The sequence below is a fragment of the Cryptomeria japonica genome, chromosome 9, assembly GCF_030272615.1.
Source record: "Cryptomeria japonica chromosome 9, Sugi_1.0, whole genome shotgun sequence".
Classification (NCBI taxonomy): domain Eukaryota; kingdom Viridiplantae; phylum Streptophyta; class Pinopsida; order Cupressales; family Cupressaceae; genus Cryptomeria; species Cryptomeria japonica.
In genome coordinates this window covers 430,112,329-430,133,362 of record NC_081413.1, presented here as the reverse complement: position 1 = coordinate 430,133,362, position 21,034 = coordinate 430,112,329, and the positions used below count along the sequence as shown (strand labels likewise).

Below are 21,034 nucleotides of genomic sequence, written 5' to 3'. Positions count from 1 at the left end.
GATGTTACTTCATGGAATCCTTGAGGTCAAGGAAAAATTTCACTTCATCCTTCAATCGTTCTCTTCACTTCAATCAATCGTTTCCAATGATAAGTTCGATCAAGGCAATTTTCATCTTTTATTTCAGCACTCCCCAAATCATGGATTCCTTGAGGTCAAGGAAAGTGAGAAGCTAGATCGTGGATTTCTCCACCTCAAGGATAAAATTTGCTAGTTTTCTTCAAAAATCACTTCTTTGTTCAACGTTGATTTCACCAAGTAAAAGGTAGTTGCTTGCAAGTTTGATTGGAGATGATCTCCCTTAGTTGAAATCAATAAAGCCTCATCAACTTATGTATTTCACTTAACACTTGAATGATTGATCGTCATTGATTTGGACAACTCGCCTTCAAGACCCTAAAGTCGTGGATTCCTTGGGGTCAAGGAAATTGGAAAGTGAGGGCGGGGATTCCTTGAGGTCAAGGAAATTGAGCACTTGAGGGCAAATCTCACTTCACTCTTGCAAATTTGGATTTTCGCATTTGATCATTAAGTCATCGAAAACTTGCTCACTTTGACCCTCGCCTTAGTGCAACATCCACCTCAACCTAGCTCCTAAAATTTCCAAGGTCTGGATTCCTTGAGGCCAAGGAAAATGAGAAGTAGAATCGTGGATTCCTTGAGGCCAAAGAAAATGACCACTTTGGCCTTTTTCCACACTTGTAAAATTTTGATGTTCATTCCTCATCAACAAGTCTTTCATCAACTTCTCCTCTTTCTCACTCAGTTTTTGAAGTGCTTCCACTTGCTTGAGAGTTGCTCATTACTCAAAAAACCTATCTCATGGCTTAGCCGTTTTCGCCTGAAGGTTGCATTGTGAATCACTACTCAACAAAGCTCTCTACTTTCATCTAGCACTAACCTGTAAATGAGGATTTTTAAATCCTACTTGGACTATTTAAATGACAGATCATCCTCTTTTCCATTCACTGGAATGCAAGGCACCACTATTTTTGGTTGGGAGGGTTATTGTAGGGTCAAATCATAGTTTAAGAGTGGCAGCATTTGAGAACAAAAGATTGTCCCTGACAAGACTTGTTCACCATATTCTTGCAGAGCAGAGCAACCTACGTCAATTGTGTTACATTTAATGTCTTCTAAATGTATCTTCATTCTTTGACAATTGGTAACAAATTTGTGAGTCCTTTAAAAGAATGAATGAGACCCACGAAGGTGTAGCCCAGCTGTCACTTTTGTGCTTTTTAATTAAACATCTATTTATGGTTGAAAAGCAATTGTTTTATTCATATTGTGAGTCACTTTACTATTGCAAGGGTATATTTGCTGTTAGAAAGGATGTAGTGGAGATTATCTTAAGTGACATTGCATAAGTTTCCACATCACTTTTTTCATCTTCAACAAAATATTTGCCACATCATTGGTATTGATGAAAGAAAACATACGCAGTCTACTATACAATGATCTGTATTGGTGTTCATGGATTTAGAATAGAGGATGAAATCATGCTAGGTTGAAACTCGTGATGAGTAGGACAAAAAGTAACCACTTTTGTTTACTGTTTCATCATGGAGTTTTTGGGTGACCAAGCATCCCTAGTTTAGGTTTCATCGTTTCTTTGCAGATGTTCTTGGCATTGATGCATAGTTTTAGATTGAATAGGTTTTTGGAGTGTAATTGAGATTATGTTGTGTTGTATTTTGCCTTTGGGGGTGGGGGGCAGGGATCAAGGCTAGGAGGTGGTATCATGTGAAATATTCTGATTATTGTTGTGGTTCTTTACTTTCGGCCCTCAAAAAAAATTGGTTGAGCTTTTTTATTATAGTTTTCCTACTGGAGAAGCTCCTTTTGTACCTTTAATCATGTATTTCAATCATCATTTGTTGTGAGGTCCTCCCTCAGTTATCAGTCACTGCACAAAACATGAGAGTTGTGCCAATTCTCTCAAATATTGTAGTCGTTCCCTATCATTGAAGTCTATACTTCCTCCATTAACCAGAGGATCTGCTATTTTGTTTGTAGATATTCATTGATTGTGACTTGTGGTGTCTACAAAACCTCTAGGAAGGTCAAAATTGTGTTCTAATTAGTTCCATTCTCAAATTTCAACTGTACTCAAAATTCTTAAAGCTTTTATGTAATGTCCCCTACCTGATCTATTTAAATATACTAAAATTGATAGATTTTCTTCAATAAGTTATTAACAAGTGCTTGTCTATTTTCCTCATTAGCTGATTAATTTCATTATTCATAGTTCTTAATATAGATATCAAACCCTGCTACTACTTCAGTTTTAAGGGAGAAGGGTTTACATATGTTACCAAAGCGCTTATAGACCAACTACAATAGGTTTCCTCAAAGTTTACAGATCCAGGCCCTTACCTATCTTGGGTCTATACCCTCAAGGCTTATTGGTCGCTGATCGCCACCCTATCTTGGGACTTAACCTATTGCTTGGATTTAGACTGCCCCTCTTTGGAACATCTCAATCCCATCTTCTTAAATACGGAAAGTAATAACATGATTTAGACTATAAGTATATATATTTCTTATGTATTATGAATACGTATATGAAATTAAGTATGACTATCATACATATTGCAGTCCATATTAGTATTACTATTAATTCTGCATAAGAACATTATTGGGCTTCATATATTTAATATTAAGGATACTTATTAAACACATCCCCATGCATACCACCAAGAACAAGGATGTTACTGCCTGTAACTTAATAACAATTCTGATCTGATCTGATCCATGGTGCTCTTACTAGATGCTTTTGATTCCTTTCCTTTATATCTCTCAATGTGAGGGAGAGGTCACACCTCTTCATCATGTATGCCCTTTGGCAAGAGACACACCCTTTCACCGTTCCCTTTGATAGAGTGCAACTCTTCATTATTTCTGCCCTTTGAAAGGGACACAACCTCTCATAATCAGATCTGCACTTATCATTTAAATCAGATCTGCACTTCTCATTTCCAAATTATTCCCCCTCTCAAATGAGGTTCTCTTCTCCCTTTTATATCTCATTGTTGAGGGAGTCACAACCTTTCCTTTCTTTTCTTTCGACTTTTCATTAACTTAATTAATTTTTAATTAATCATATTTAATTATATTTAATTATTTTATTTTATATTTTAATTTAATTTTAAATATTTTAATTTTATTATTATCATTTATTATTGAATTTTATTTCAAAGTGGGGACATTACATTTTATTATTTTAATGATTAGGCGAGTCAACTTCTATTTCTGGAAGAAAATGATTGTGATTAGGCTAGTTCAATATCCTATTTTAAGGAAAGAAACTCACCCATGTTTATTTGTGACCCAGGAACTGGATGTATGCTCTAATAAATGACCCATTCAAATGCCTTAGTTTCACTCCCATCATAGCAAGACCTGGATTGTGTTAAGAAGCCTTGACCAGTTCAACTTAATCCAACCAATTGAACCAAGGATCCAGTGGGGTTTGGGAATCCATGAAGTAGCAACTGTTGTAGAAGACAAACGATGAGATCCTTGATGTCAAAGGAGAACATCATTCCATTTTTTTGCCAATATAGGTAATTGTTATGGTTATGGGCTGGTTTTTATTGTTTTTACTATCAAGTCTTTCTCACACTAAAATTCAGAATTATCAAATATTCTATTGATCCATATCTTTCCATGTATACCAGACTACATACCATTAGTTAGCTTGTGGATGAGTTTTACCACCAGCAGCAATCTTGAATATCTACACCAATTTTTACTCGTTTCTCAAATATTATTTGATTTATTGAGGGGCATTTGAAATGTGAATGCACAATCTTTCCATATGTTTCAAGCAAACAAACAAATCATGAAAAGATGGCTTGTTGTTTCTATACTCTTCCTCACTACTACACTATCAAAGAAATGGAATACAATTAAAAGGAACAGTTCATATCGAATTTGATTGTATGAGAATAATATAATTGATGATTAATTGAAGGTCATGTTTGATTACACTCCCTTGCCCCAGCAAGACTTCAAACTCCCTCCAAGACACCCGCCACCTGCCATGACACTATAACCTCCTTAAGATCATTCCCAAGACCTCAACAACCCCCAGCAGCAAAAATACAGTCTGAAACTGAAACAGGGTAGTGACTGGGTTAAAAGGGGGCTCAATAGCAACACACAGCAGCACCTTCATAGTCACCAAACTCCAACTTAAACCCTTCAAACTGATTGCTACCAATTGCTGTCACTATCTAAAATGTTGGCGCCTATTTTTGATGAATTTCCAACCCCTAATACCTTCAGGAATCTCTGATACAGCTTCAAAAACTCTACTTTAACTTGGACAGCCTACCGGATAGGGTGATTTGCTTTAGGAAATCATTGTTTGATGAAAACCCAAGAAAGAAGCATACCAAAGGGTCACCTAGGACTGAGGATCACTCAGCAAAAATACCCATTTGCAGGGCTTGCCTCCATTTAGCACAGTAACCCAAAATATGAGGTTCAACCCAACTTGTAGAGATGTACAGCTCAGTCAAGAAACCTGCAATCTGCTTGAAAAACCACACTAAAACCACCAAAAATCCTTTGCAAGCACTCTAAAATAGAAATGCCAAAACTTACTTCAGGAAACCTTACGAAAAGCTTGAAAAGACACTGGAAATGGAAACCCATTTGCACTGAAGTGAAACTAAAGTTGAAGAAAGATGTATGGCGCCAAAAACAGCACTTACTAAAAATATCACTGCTATTGAAACATACTGAAAACAAGAAACTGAGCACAATGAAGAAACACAAAGTCCCCTAACCACCACCAAATAACCTATGAGAACCCAAGAATAGGCTAACAAGAAGCAAAGCTAACTAGGTGCAAAAAAGGGACAATACAATTTGGAACATGAAAACTGAAATGTACCCATTTTCCTAATTTGTCATTTATCGGAGACCGTTATCCTAGTTTATTCCTGTAGGCTAAGAGGAGTATTTTAAGCGAATGATCAATTAATTAAATTTAAATGGTCTTAAGCTTCTCGATGTTATTTATATTTAACTAAATAAAAACTAAACCTTGGTTATTTCAATAAATGGACTTTATTTTATGTCAATAGAAAATTATAAAGTGGGTCACTTTATCAGTGAAAAAATGAAATAAAAAAAATTAAATTATATGATTCTCTAAAAGATGGATATAAAAAAGGATGAGAGCCAAAACGAAATTCATTCTTGATTTGTTATTTTCCTTAAAAGCTTTGTGAGTTTCTGCTTTCAGTTGAACAAACCCTACAATGGAAACCCTTGGGTTCTTTCTCGGTTGATTGGCTGAAAACCTATTTCAGCCAACCTTGGTGGATTTGCACAGAATTCACAGGTGCATCTATAGGATAGGATTGTCTTTAGTGGTGCAAGATTCCTCCCTAGCTAGTTTGCAGGTGAGATCCCATAGATCTCATGCAGGGAGTTCAATGATTGAAGATTTGATAATTTGTGGAGTCTTTCAGGCAAGACAGATTATCAGAATATTTGCAAAAAGACTTACAAGAGAGATGATGAATGCCATATTTGAAGATTACAGGAAATCACAGGACAAATAATATTGCATGATTGCTAGTTTTGGCTGCTTCAAGTTAGACACTAGGAAAGGAATTGTTGCGTTGGTGTGGATATTGGTTTTTATTGGGCGTTGAACTTATCCATTGCTGGGTGTGGGGTTAGAGTAGGTTAAAGAATTTTTTGCTGGCCACCATTTTCAGACCAAGTTGGACATGTGAAATGAGGTGCAGGTCATGGGTTTAATGCATTCAAATAGAAGACATTAATTGGTGTTTAGCTTTACATTGCAAGTTGAGGGTTGTTTGGCATTCCAACATCTAGGAATGGAGTAGATTTGAGGCATTTAGGGCCCTTAAAGCAGATCGTCCAACTTCAGCTAGGTGGTGTTAACTGTTTTCCAGGTCATAGTTCCAGTTGGAGCAGACTTTGAGTCCATTTGCTTCCTTATTGCTGAGAAGCCATCTTCCCTAGGTTTCGCATGAGGTGTGGAAGGAGTATGGGCTGGTTTAGTGCAGGTGTATTAATGTCTGTCCAGCTTCAGTTCTAGGAATAAGTGTATGAGCAGTGAATTGTCAAGCAAGTACAACAGCAATGAAGAGGTCAGACATAAATGAATTTTTGTATTTACTGAACAGCAATGTATCAAATTTATTACTGAACCTTTGATGATAAAGAATTCCTTGCCACGCATTGATATATTATTTTGAGTCTGTATTGTGACGTTTTCACACATCGCCCCATTGCAAATGGGGACCCCTGCTTTTTGCTTTCTAGGGTTTGTTTTCTAGGTCTTTTAGGGTTTTGTCCGTTAGCCTTTGCATTTTGAGTGTCGCCCAGGGGATCACATGGATAGCAAGTCCGGCTTGAGTGATGTCCTGATCCTGAAATTTGGCTAAGTCTGAAAGTCCTGATCTTGAAATTTGACTGAGCCTGGAAACTGAAAAACCTCCAAAAACTAGATTTTGCAATATAACTCCTGGAGGTCTGAAACCACTCTCAAACATCCTGAAAGTATATATGGAATATAACTTAAAGTATAAGTGACATTTCCTAATGTTATATTCCATTAAAATTATCCTGATAGAGAGTTCAAAAAGTCAAATTTCGCTCCTGTCCTTCACTGAGGATCCAGAGCGAATTTCGCTCCTGTCCCTCTCCAAGGGTCCAAGGCGAAGCGCTCCTGTCCCTCACCAAGGGTCCAGGGCGAAAAAGCTGATTGGAGTCATTCCTGACCTGGTTTGGTCAAATTGAGACATCAAAGGCATGGTGGAGGACGAAATGAACATGGTAGAGCATCCAGACTTGATCAAAGACGATGAAATGATGGAGTTTTTGTCTAGAAAGGTAAAAGCGCTCCTGTCCCTCTCTGAAGGACCAAAGCGATTTTCTTTATGTACACAATTTTAGACCTTTTTGGGACATTAACTCTTATTCATAGCGTGAAGTAAGATGAAATCTTCCCTAGCAAAGGAATTTCGAGATCAAAAGTGAGACAATTTGGCCTAGAAGGTCAAAAAGTGCTCCTGTCCCTCACTGAAGGACCGGAGCTTGAATTTCAAATTTGCACTATTTTTGCAAGATTAAAGTGATTTTACGATTTGAAGAGGTCAAGGGAAGCATGTTTTGTCCATTGAATATAATTTAAGTGGTCCACAAAGGAGTAAATCAACCCAAATGACAAAAAGTGCTCTGGTCCCTCACTGAAGGACCATGGCGTCTTTTCCAAGATTCTCCTCTTTGTTTGAGATTTTGAGGCAAAGCCTGACTTGGATAGGAGGGAGCAATGATGTTTTATGCCTTAGATACGATTGAGGGTTTAAAGAACAAAGAAATATGCCAAGATGTAAAAAGGCGCTCCTGTCCCTCTCCAAGGGTCCAGAGCGATTTTCTAAAAAAGTGCAAATTTCTTGCAAAAGACAAGGCAAGTTTGTGATTGAAATGAATGGAATAAGGCATGATTAGCCCATTGAAGATAATTTAGAAGGCTAGCAAAGGACAGACAAGCTTGAATTTACAAAAGCGCTCCTGTCCCTCACCAAGGGACCAGGGCGAAAAACATATTATCTAGCTTTTCTCGCCAATTTTGGACAAATCTAGGCCAAGGCGCAAGTTTGAAATAATGTTTAAAATGCTTCGAGGTGGAATTGAGATGCAAGAGTTGCAAATTTTGATGACAATTGGCAAAAGCGCTCCTGTCCCTCACCAAGGGACCAGGGTGAAATTTCCAAATATGCCCATTTACCTTACATTTTGAAATGCTATTTTTGTTTCCAGGACTCAAGAAGGAGTGGGGAATGATGTTCTACGCCTTGAGGGTAATTTGAAGTTGATGTGATTAAGAATTTGTGCAAAAAACTCAAAAGCGCTCCTGTCCCTCACTGAAGGACCAGGGCGATTTTTACAAAACCAATAACTTCCCTCCAAAATTACGCTAAGGCAAGGTTGTGCAAGATGGAAAAGGTCTTCTAAAGCGTGGTGAACAAAGATTTGCCTTCAAAACTTGATAATCCTAGCCTAAAATGCAAAAAGCGCTCCTGTCCTTCACTGGAGGACCAGGGCGAAAATCTTTACAACACCAATTTTGCCTTGCAAAAACAAGTTAAGCATGCATAGAATGGACGAAGGGGATCATTGCTTACCCCACAACGAGAATCGACAAATAAAAGGTGAAGGATCAAGACCAAAAGTGAAAAATCGCTCCTATCCCTCTCCAAGGGTCCAGGGCGAAAAAAAATCCTAAAGGCACTTTCCTCCTAGAAATCAAGTGAAATTAAACTCAAAGCTCCAATTAAAAATGCCATTTTAGATGCCTAGATGAAGTCTTGGACAAGAAAATGAGGAATGCAAGGCCTAGATTGAGAAAGCGCTCTTGTCCCTCTCCAAGAGACCAGAGCGAAGTAAATGGCATTCATTATTTTTTACCATATTTGGGTGTTAATATCCTCCAAATCGCATTAGATGCCAAAATTGCTAACTTTGGAATATTTGAAAAAATTAATTAAATTGGCATTTAATAAATTAATTTTGGGCCTCAAAAAATCGAATTTCTATTATAAAGGCATTTAAAATTAATTTTTGTGAAATTAAAAATTAAAAGTTGAGCGCACAAGGCATTATTTTGCCTTTATTTGACAAGTCGGCCTACTCCTTTTGAGGTTTTATTTATTATTTCACCTTTTATTTGCTAGGTCGGCCTCATGGGTAAGTGGAAGGTGAAGCGCTCTATATATTGGAGGTGTTTTTTCACAATTTAAATCATTCAATCATTCTTTCAAGTGTGAATTTGGAGAGCTAATTGAAGGTGCGAAATCTAGTTGGAGTGGAGCGAATTTCTACCAAGTCTGGAGACTAAGGAGGGCGAAATTCATCTTGAAGGCTATTGGAGAGGCGAATTTCTTGCTAGATTGGAGGATAATTTCCAGATTTTTTTGAAGGCTAAAGGAGGCGTACTTCATCTAAGGGATGGCGATAAATCTTGCCCAACAAAATCCGGTCTTCTTCCTTCATTTTTCAAGGTTTTGTACTTGAATACTCAAGGGAAGGTATGAAGAATTACTTTTTTGAAGTTCTTATTCAAGACTTATTGTGATCCCATTGCAATTTTGTAAAGTCTAAGTCTTGAAGACCAAATTCCATTCATGATTAATTTGAAAATGTATAGTTCTTGATTTATCATGACTTTTTTCAAATTAATATCTTAAGTTTTACCTTTGAAAGGTCTTAAATTTCATGCTTTGAGGTTTGATGCTCAAAAGACTAACTTTAATATTTTGTGTAGGCATCAAATGGAGATCCCGGAGTTGGAAAATCAAGCCAGATCAAGGACGGTCTCCTCCAAGAAGATCAAGCAAGGATAAGGGCGACCTCCTCCAGTCTAGCATCGACAAGGACAACCTTCTTCGATCCAGCATCATCAGGATCAGGGCGATCTCTCCCAATCTAGCATTCCAAGGCGAGGTACATCATCATCCTGCAAATCAAGGACACAAGAAGTCAGAGCAAGGGTTCGTTGAAGAAGCAGATAGTTCCAAATGAATTAATTAAAGCTAACTTCTCAACGTTACCAAATTGAATATCTACCAAGTTACAAGTGTCAGACAAGGTGGCATCCTAGTCATCACTTCTCCAGTCGGTGTGGTCCACCTCAGCATGTCCAGATTCAATGTACCTAACTCATGGAAGGTGGCACAAACTCCGATGTACCTACCCCAACTATCCATTGGTCGATTTTTCCAGAGAAGACATGTGTCCAATTAATACAATTTTATCATTGGTCAAGCATTAAATGCTATGTAATGGTTGTAACAAACCCTAATTAGGGTTTTCATTGTTGAATCTTGGCCATTGATCTCGAATTGATCTAAGCCATCGAATTGTATTGAGGGCACTATATAAGCCCTGGCATTTCATTTGTAAAGGCAATTGGAAGCAGTTAGAAGACAGATAGAGAGTAGTTAGAAGGTGATTAGCTAGTTGATAGAATAGCAATTAGAATAGAGTAGAGAGAGAAGGCAAAGATTGTTGCCAAGATGTTATTGTAAAAGACTTGTAAAACTTCATTGAAGAAATGGTGAAATTTATGGGTCGATTCAACAATTTGCATGGTCTCTATACTTCTCATATTTGATTTCGTGTTATTAGATGAGTGGAAGAAATGTGCTTGATTGATGGTGGAATTCGTATATCCATACTACTAGCAGTTTGTTGATTGCAGACTTGCCTTGTGTAGTCAACTAGAATCACTCAGCTTAAGCTTAACTTCAATTGTCGCTTCTTCATTGATATGCATCAGCCTGATGGTGTCTATGCCTACAGTGATGATTTGAACATCATAAAGCTTTCCTTCGAAGATCGCACTAACCTTGTGGAGATGTTCCTGTGATGTCAAAACAAGACTTAGTTAGAATTTCATCAAAGATCATTCATTGCTCTTACATTCTTAGTGTTAGGATTAGATCCTTTCCTCACCCTCATCTTTTTTCCTTTTTTTTTTCAAATCTAAGGCAGTAAAATCCTGTGTTCCAGCAATATTCAAAGCAAATCAGAAGTTCAGTCATCAAGTGTAAGTCCCCTTGTGATTCCAGTAAAATCACATCATACCACAGAGAGCTTATCCACACGTAGAGATCCTACAACGAAGAACCTTGAAGTCACAATGATTGATCCTTTTCGCGATATCTTCAGCATTCAAAGGCTTTACTCAAAAGAGGATAAGGTACCCTTGGGTATTTTATTCTGTGTTTGATAGTGTACAAAATACATGTCAACAGAATTGGCGCTAGAAGGAGGGCGTGATCGCGATGAATGCCTAACACCTGAAAATCCAGATTCTATCAATTCATAATTTACAAGGAGCAATCTTAAAGACTTTTTCTACCCTCCTCCACGCTTGACAACATTAAGCAAGGTGAGCGAATACGAACTCTTGAAATCCAAGGAAGATCAGTGGAAGGCCTTTTCTCAAACACTCGACAGAAGTGATACAAAGAAGGAAGGTGATCGCTGGATCGTCAGTTGGACTTACGCAAGAAGGAATCAAGCTGGAATCAATTGAACGTTCAAGTTGAATCTGAGATATTCAAGATCTCTCTTATTCCAGAAAATCCAAAAAAAAGTGAAAAATCAAAAATCAAAAAAGAAAAGATTTCTCAATGGAGCGGCAACGGTTTCACGAGGAGCAACAAGTTGATTTTCCTGAACTTTGGTGGAGATTAGATACACAACTTTACCCACGAAGATTGTCTAAGTTTGCAAGACCAAGGCAGTGTCGACTCCACGAGACAGAGGAACATGATGAAATGCATTGCTTGAAGTACTTATCAAGGATGGAATCGGCAACGCAGGGAAAAATCTTCTTTTGGGATGTCCCCAGGCCAGAGACAGAAGAAAGCAACTTCAGTGTCCCAGAGAGCAAGGATCCTCTTCTAAGCTTCATGTGGATGATCGAGAGTCAACTCATTTTGGATGGCGAAATGCGCTTAGAAAACATATTGCTACCATTGTGGTGTAGAATTCACAACTCACCTCACTCTGAATTTACTTGCTCAATATGTGAAATGGCTATCAATCAAGTCAGAAACCAGTTTGGAATGCCAACTTTGTCCGAGGAAGAGTGTATTATGAACAAATCTTGGGGTGCACATCTCGCAACCGAATTCAGGAGAACCTATGAACAGGACATTGCTCCAGCATCTAAATGTGAGAAGGATCACTTGTACGTTGACGATGCCAATGCACCTGAGGAACAATGTATTACAATGGATAGCTCGCCATGCCATGTACCTGAAAAGGAATACCATGAAACAAAAGTTGAAGAATCAGTTGAGAATACTCCGGCAGTAATAAAGGAAGATCCAAGAGTTGAACAAGCAATCAAAGGAGAAGAGGACTCATTCCTTGAGGAATTCTCGATTATGCTACAAAGGGAGATCCTTGAGATTGAATTGCAGGAGGTCTCAAATGGCCTCATTGAAGAAGACAATCAAGTTGAGATGTTGTTGTAAGAGACTTGTAAAACTTCATTGAAGAAATGGTGAAATTTATGGGTCGATTCGACAATTTGCATGGTCTCTATACTTCTCATACTTGATTTGATGTTTTTAGATGAGTGGAAGAAATGTGCTTGATTGATGGTGAAATTCGCATATCCATACTACTAGCAGTTTGTTGATTGCAGACTTGCCTTGTGTAGTCAACTGGAATCATTCAGCTTAAGCTTAACTTCAATTGTCGCTTCTTCATTGATATGCATCAACCTGGTGGTGTCTATGCCTGCAGTGATGATTTGAACATCATAAAGCTTTCCTTCGAAGATCGCACTAACCTTGTGGAGATGTTCTTGTGATGTCAAAACAAGACTTAGTTAGAATTTCATCTAAGATCATTCATTGCTCCTACATTCTTAGTATTAAGATTAGATCCTTTCCTCGCCCTCGTCTTTTTTCCTTTTTTTCAAATCTAAGGCAGTAAAATCCTGTGTTCCAGCAATATTCAAAGCAAATTAGAAGTTCAGTCATCAAGTGTAAGTCCCCTTGTGATTCCAGCAAAATCACATCATACCACAGAGAGCTTATCCACACGTAGAGACCCTACATACAAGAACCTTGAAGTTTCTCCGATTGATCCTTTTCGTGATATCTTCAGCATTCGGAAATTTTACTCAAGAGAGGATAAGGTACCCTTGGGTATTTTATTCTGTGTTTGATAGTGTACAAAATACACGTCAACAATCTGCATGTTTGAGAAATGCCAATAATCTTCCATCTTCACTAGACAAGGGTAATTAAAAATTGTAAATCAGGAAAGCTCTGTAATAGAATGCATGCAAACTGTTTGAAACTTTGATGTAATGCCTATCATTTAAGCTTGGGAAAAAGAGAAAAAAATTGGTGTAGGAATTGGTTCAGGTCTTTATATACCCCTTGCTACCAAGGAAATCTTAAGGAAATAGTTCTATTGGTATTGTACGTCCATACAAAGACATCCTTGTAGTCCATGAATACCTTGAATGCTATTGCTTTTAATACTAGATCCCTATCATTACCAACCATGATCATTCTTTAACTTCTTTTCATCTCCATCCAGTTCTTTTGATTCATTTATCTCCATTATTTCAATGAAATAGTAATGAGGGAAAAATATTTCAGTGTTCCATTTGTCAATAGAACAGACAAATAAGGGAATTTGTTTCATCTTTAGTACATGGATGCAAATCCAAGATTCCTTTAGTGTTTCGGTCCATGGGACCCTGATCATTTTGGCCACTCCTCTCCAAATTCTATATCTGATGAATCCAAGGAAGTTCCTCACACATTGTCAGATTCCTTAGATCAGATATATCCTACCATCATTTTCAATGGGGAGTATTAGCATTTTCCAATTATGGTAGCCTTTGGCTACTACTAGACAACCCAAACCCAATAATCCATTGTATGCCTTTTCACACAATGAGATGAATAGAAAGTTCAACAAAAATGATTGATTTTCATTTGTCAACTTTTGTGTCATCAAAAATTTAAGCATTTCTATCCCTTGTTGGTTAACCCCTATCAATTGGAAGCTGGAGACCAAGTAGTCTACTTGCCCAAGCTTCAACAAATGTATTCTAGAAGCAAATTCACAAAGACCCACTATTGATAATAGCATTTATCAAGTTCTTCATGAGATCTCCATATGTACTTTTGGTTTGCAACCCAAATTCATCATAAATGACATGGGATCAATAACTTAATCTCTTGACAATGGAGGTTCGATTATTGGATCTTCATTATTCCCACTTTCAAATACTAAATTAAATAGGATGCTATAGCATTCCTCAGATTAGGAATGATATGTAAAGCCTGCTACTTTTTAACTAGTACAATGGTTTACTAACTCAAGTCGCTTCATTACCATATTTGCACGTTCATAAGAGTGGCAACGCTCATTTGCCATGTCATGCACATCAACTCTTGCTTCAAAGAGGTTCTCTTTTTCTATACATGGGTCCAAATAAAGAGATTCTTGGTTGGGCATGTGTAATACCCAATACTTCTTTCTCCTTAGCTACATCAAACATGTGGATGATCATTTTGGATTTTTTCTTAAAATATCTAGTATTATCATGATCATCGGGTACACACCATCTACAAAATAATCTTGCACTGCCCTAACTTCTTGGGCAATCCCATGTAAAAAATAGCCCTTCACTGCAATATCACAATGTATGATAGGCACATCTTTGGAATCATACTATATTCAACTCTAACCTCCACCCCTACCATTGTTATTGTAATGCCTATAACATTACTATTCCTCTAGTTGTAGCCATCTAGAGATGCACTTTTACTGTTGTACGATTTCAGAGTTGTAGTGGGTGAGGTTGACAAGTCTCCCTAGAAAAAAGAACTTTTGCAATTCTATTTTTCAATTTGTACAAGCAAACTTTAATTGAACAGTCAATCCTTTGGCAAATCTCCAATCACATTTTTTGGATAATTAGTCTTTGTGTGACCTTCCATTTTGCAATCTACACAACATAGGTCACTCGGCTCTTTGTGTGACCTTCCATTTTGCAATCTACACAACATAGGTCAATCCTACAATAACATTTATAATTAGTCTTATAAACTTACATGTTCATATTATTATAAATTGTTTTACGGTAATCACCAGATGATATTATTATAAATTGTTTTACGGTAATCACCAAACAATAGCATTAATGATTAATCGTATTACAAATCAACGATTGCAATAATCGAATTAGGCATAACTATATTAATTATCGGCTGGGAACGATGACAAGGTTCACCGCCAGCTTGTCGAGTGGGCACACCTCTTCGCGGGGTACAGGCACAGCACTTCAAACCAAACAGGCACAATGGTAACATCGTGGCTTTGGCAAGCACGGTGAATATAAGTAGATGAAACTTGCGATAGTTGGGAAAAAGGGAAGAGTCGAATGGAGGAGTCTCTGGGGAAATCACGCCACAGGGAATATCGACTCTGCTACAACGTTAGCCAAACGCATTACCTACTCCGCATACAATATCAGAGGTATGTACGTCTTCCGCAAGATACTGATAAAACAATTAAGTTATTGTAATACTGCATAATGTTAAAATACTCTTAATTTACAGGGTAGAAGATATCAGTTTAAATTATAATCTGCAATCACTGAACTGTAGCGTCATAATATGCCATCCTTACATAGAACTGTAGTGTAGGGAATGTATCTGCTTTTATATAAATTCACAGTGGATCCTTAAATCAATTCTTTATATGTGTCACTTATATTAATAAGCAATAAACTATTTAATTTAATCATACAAATTGGCAAACGAACAAATTAGAGCAATTAATTAAGTCAAGAACAAATATTAATTTCTTAACAGTTGGTATAGTAGGAGGGTTGCGTGAATGAATAGGGAAGGGGCTGTGTAAAACCATCGGGCATCTATCTCAAGATGGGTAGAGATCAGCGACCCATATAAGTCCTTGAGGGTGTCGTCCCAAAATTAGGCCTGGGCTTGGATCCAAAAACCCTGAGGGAAGTCGTCACGCTGAGGTATCAAAGCGTACTATTCAGGAACGTAATCCTTCCCGAACTTACATTGGTAATAAGGTTTAAAGTTGAATTCCACCTTGAGGTTAATTTCTGTTTCACCTTTCTATTGTTTGAGAATATAGAATTTATGATGTCTTAATTGGTTAAACTTACTTGGGGACATTACACAAGCCAACTTAGTTAAGGCATATATCCAAATATGATATAATGTTAACCATAGTAGCAAAAATCTTTCAATAAATCAAGATTTTCACAATAAATTACCAGAACACAAATAGCAATCCAATTGAAACAGATCGTCAATTTTTCCTCATATCATTGCCATACTTAAAGAGGTTGTAGTTTTTTCTCTAATTTTCGTCCTAATTCCCCGAACCAATTTGGTCGCAAATTAACTATAGTTTTTTCATCTATTTTTTTAATTTTCTTGTAAAATACTTTTTTATATTTTCCATCGAAACCTCATTTTTACATTGCAGATTTGAATTTTGTTAGCCAAATATTGGGCTAATAAGGGCACACTTGAGGTCTCTCATTCTTCAACTAAAATCCATCCAATCTTATTCAATTAAGATCTAATCATTGATTTACAGCCCCAACAACCACATTTCTTGAAGACTTTGGAGTTTAGTTAGAAGTAATAAAATTATGAAAATTGGCATGTGCCATGAAGGTCCATGTGGCCTCAAAAGCCTTAATTGGTGTTGATGGTGGGGGCTCCATCTCTCAACCTCTCCCGGTATCATGCAAAGGAACATGTTAAGGGCATTGCCCCCAAATCCTACAAGGAGGTGTGATCTCTCAACCCCACTAGGGGCTGCCACTCCAAGTCCCTGATATGGCTACCGTTGTTTAAAAGGCAAATAATAAAAAATGTTTTGGTCTGCACCAAATGGAAATGCAGCATTTTTTGTTTTCCATTTACTTGGCATGAATTTTTTTTTGAATAGGTTTTTTTTTTTTTTTCACCAATTTTTTTGTGTTTTTTAGATTCCCAATTAGTTGCGAAAAATTGTACCTTTGGTTTGTTGAGTCAATCACAAAAATTATTTTTGCTAGTATTATGTTCACCTTACACATGTAGGCCACCTAATGAGAGAGACAAATGCAGCCAAAAGGTGTACCACATGTTGGTAAATTAATGGGAGAGACACAAGAGGGGGCACAAGCCAAATTTATGATCTCCAACATTTGTCTGTAAGCTGGGATGGATATTCCATATACATAGTTATCAATGAACGAATTATAATGCTAAGACCTCATAACATGCCTTGAAAACTATTTCTACTATATGCAATGGATTCCAACATTCAAAAGGCAAGTGCAATATAACATAACAAAGATTTAAACATCTACACAAACATGTTCAAAAACTGAAGCAATACAATGAGAACTCCAACAAACCTTAAGAGGCCCAAACACAACTCCTCTACACTCCCCTATTACAATAGTTAATTACAAAATATGCTTGCTTTCATTCAGCATGGCTCTATTCACCACTAACAAGAGTGTCTAACATCTCCCAACATAGGGAAGGGTAGTTAAGACCTCCCCTCAATGTCCCAAAGGTGAGTAAATGAAAAAACCAACCATCAAAAATGGAAATGAAACATCTAGCATTCCAATTGCTAACTCATTACCCTCACAAAGACATGTTTGCCACTTTACCAGCATATAGTTTGCCACTTTACGACAAATCCATTCGGACAAACAACATGTTCATTAATGGCGAATGTGTTCACTAGGACGAACATGTGTTCACAAATGTCTTATTTTCCAATTGCTAGCTCACTGCCTACATCGAGACACATTTGTCACTTCAGTAGTGTATAGTTCACCACTTTGTGTGAGTTCATCGTACCGAACAGTGAGCTCATCAAGGCAAACAGTGAGTTCTAAACATGTGTTCATCACTTGTACAACCAGCAAATTCATCATTCTTCCCTTTCTAGACAGTTTTCAGTTCTATAATTTTGAACAGATGCATTCCAACGATGTCCTATTCCATCACTAACTTGCACCAAGTCTAATCACATTCCCTACATACCAATTTGGTGAGAAAATCCCATGTTAGGTTTCTCAACAACACCCCAATGAGCTAGCAACACCAAGACCCTCTATTGGTCTTACACATATAAGACCAGAACTTATGGATCAAACATCACCCCTTAAGATTGTCTAGAGTCTCTAAGGAACAAACTGATTTAGTCATCCTCTTCTAAGAGGTGCCCCTGAAGCTCAAAATTAATCCCAACGAAAGAAATGAAGATGTGCTGATATACACTCCTTTCACTTGTGGATATACAAAAATCAAACCTTGATTCTTGTCATAGATAATGGCAGTGTCCAAGAGTGTTGACTTTCGTCTCACCAAATACATGTATTGATAGTTGATTTTTGTCTCATGCATGAAATAAGCCAAATCATGTAGCTGTGTAGATGGTTGACTTTCATCTCACCTATGAAATAAGTTGAATCCCTAGAAATCTAACCATTCTGATGAAGGTCTGTGTCCTTAGATAATACCATTATTAATCCATGCATATCCCAAGGTTGACCACAAATTGCTATTCATGAGTAAATAAATCCCATAGAATCAAAAAAATAAACAGTGCCATTGGGACACACCAAGTACATCTCCTACATGCTATGCAAAAACATAGAATAATGATCTAAAAGGTATCAAAGTTCACATAAATATGTAGATCTCTGAATCATCCTTCCAACACTTCAAAAATGGACTCAATATGACCTTTGGAAGATGAAGTGCAAAACAACACTGTGATGTCAAAATGAATGCCATATTTAAGCTGAATATTCAATGCCTTAAATGGGCAAATTTTGGGGGAAGCAAAAAATAAACCCTTGCTTTTTTGTATAATTTCCAGATCGATAGGCAGATTAGTGCAATTCAATTATATGTATCCCATACAATAAAATAACCCAAATTGATAATGAAAGTTTCGCTCCGACTCTAATACCATGAAGAAATTTGCTCTAATATCATGAAGAATTTGATAACCATTTGTAAGAAAAATGAAGTGATATTGCTCATTCAAATTACAAAAGTTAGATACTCCAAAATGAACAGGGAACATGAGACAATGAAGAACTGGAGAGAAACTTCTGATTGCCCCTAGGTACCAAGGGATTACATTAGGTACCAGAATCTTTGAATAAAGAAATAATTGACTCACAATGAAATGGATTGGATGAAATAGTGAGAGGAATGCCATCTATTTATACACCATTACAACACAAGAACATAGGATTACCAACTTAGTCAAGGCACATCCCAATATAATAACATAATGTTATTTAGACATGTAGGCCACTTAATAAGAGTGGTCATGCTAAACACACGTACATCATATACTAGGTACAAAGTACCAAAATAAGAGAAAAGGTAGCCCAAAGGTATACCACATGTTGGAAGCTCATTGACCCCAAATAGAAAGAGGGTGCAAATCAAGATTATGATCTCTAACACAAAAGAACAAAGTTCCACTCCATACATGCAGCTATATTTTCACTATTTCAGAAACCATGTTATGTAATACTCAATTATCAAATACTCCAATATATATCACCCATTTTTTTATATCCTTCGACTTCAGCTAATAAAAAAATTTATGCCTAACTGAACTGTAATTTAACAAAATCATCTAACCAGATTGTGCTGGCAGTATTAAAGACTGTTGAGGGGGTAAAAGAAAACTTTACCATGCCACATTAACTTTAAATGAAACAGAACAATTTGGTTACATGCAATTTGCAAAATGGATCATACTCAAAACAGAAATACTAAGGTGTTCTCTGCCTTCTGAAAATTTACTGTTACTCACTACAGTCCACTAGTTCTCAAAGCTTATTTTGGGCTTCAATTAGGGAGGGTACATTCAGAACGCATTGTGCTTGAATAAAATGACTCAAAGACTTTAAAACATACACTGATATGGAGGAAAAATCTAATGAAATGGTCACATTTCAAATTATTTCTCAACACACAACCAAAGTGGAGCCCAGTCATTACATGAGCCCTGTGACGTGCAAATTATTCATTTAAATCAATTAAAGATCTACAAGAGAAGGTGTAGTAAATACTTCTTGACTAAATTGCCACCTTCGAGCTGAACTCACTGTACTATTATTCTTTTGGTCTTCAATTACTTCTTCGGGTAAAACTGTAAGCAATTCCAAAATTGCACTGCTACCACTTCCTTGTCCCTGTAGTTCATTCAAACTTGCAAATAACTGTTCAATTGGTTTTTTCAGTTCTACTGATCGGAGAACAAGCGCTGATAATGCCAAGCAGATCTGAGTTAAGAGCTGTTATGCAGTGGAAAACAAGTTAAAAGATAGCAATCATTGCAAGTACTGAGATTACAACCCAACAGTGCACTTTGATGCGAATCTTCACACACATGAAAGTTTGCTGTAAAAGACCTTAAATACTAGGAAAAAAAAATAACAATTCCTAAGCAATTAGCATCACAAAGTAAAATAATGGCCAAGTACCGAAGGAGGACCCAAGCTATATCTCTTTGTAGCCAAAAGAAGAGCAGTTTGCAGGGCGTTTCTTGCTTCAGGTTGTAAGCAGACTCCTTCATTTTGAATCTGTCAAAACCAAAAGTTGTGCAAGAGAGACATTTGTCAGCTTTTCAAAGTTCCATGTAGAACAATGCCATTGGTTAAGAAAACATTAACTACAACACTGGGTAAAATGGAAACCACTTTTTTCTTTTTAAAAACTCACTTCGAACACAGGGATACTACTTTGAAGACACTTAAAAAATACACCTACCAGTATAAAATATTAAACTTCAAAATTAGTAACTCTCACTTAATCTATCACAGCTTCCTATAACAGTCATGGCACCATTACTTAGCATGGCCCAAAAATTTTCTGTATCTCCTTAATTATTTCAAGCAGATATATAAAAAGGATATTTTAAATAAGTGCCTAAGGAAAAAGTAACCAATTACTAAACTTAAACTTTCTATATAAGCATTTAAGTGGACAAAAATGCTTATATTGTTGGAGACTAAATTGTACAGTACAGGATCATTTGTGCTCCCTAATCACTTGTAATATCCCCTTTTTAGCGCAACATGATATGGGGTGTCGTTAGCCTATTCTGACACAGTCCCGAAGGCTAACAAGGACATTGGTGGGATCCTGAGGTGTTTTGGCCTAGGTGTTTTCAGTTTCAGGCCAATCGGTGCTGCTCTGACAGGGTTTCTAGACACTTACTATTTATAGTAAGTTAGTCTCCAAGCAGTGACTTGAAATTTTTAGTGTTTCCTTGGTTGGCATAATTATCAGTAAAAATATATTTGAAGGCGACAATGATTTAAAGGGATTATCAACAATGTTTTAATATTTAACGATAAAGTGTAAAGTTAAATTAAATATTTAACTTTATCGTTATATTATAAGGTTGG

The 21,034-nt window shown here is 36.9% G+C and overlaps 1 protein-coding gene across 1 annotated transcript in view; it reads right to left on the bottom strand.

Annotated features, from left to right (window-relative positions):
• Window positions 1–21,034, bottom strand: part of LOC131077852 (transportin MOS14) — a 334,725-nt gene that overhangs the window by 278,140 nt on the left and 35,551 nt on the right. Inside the window, exons 2-3 of the mRNA XM_058015436.2 lie at window positions 20,108–20,206; window positions 19,694–19,918 (exon numbers count right to left, since the gene is read on the bottom strand). Of these exons, the coding sequence (XP_057871419.2) occupies window positions 19,694–19,918; window positions 20,108–20,206 (324 nt within the window). The remainder of the gene's footprint in view (window positions 1–19,693; window positions 19,919–20,107; window positions 20,207–21,034) is intronic.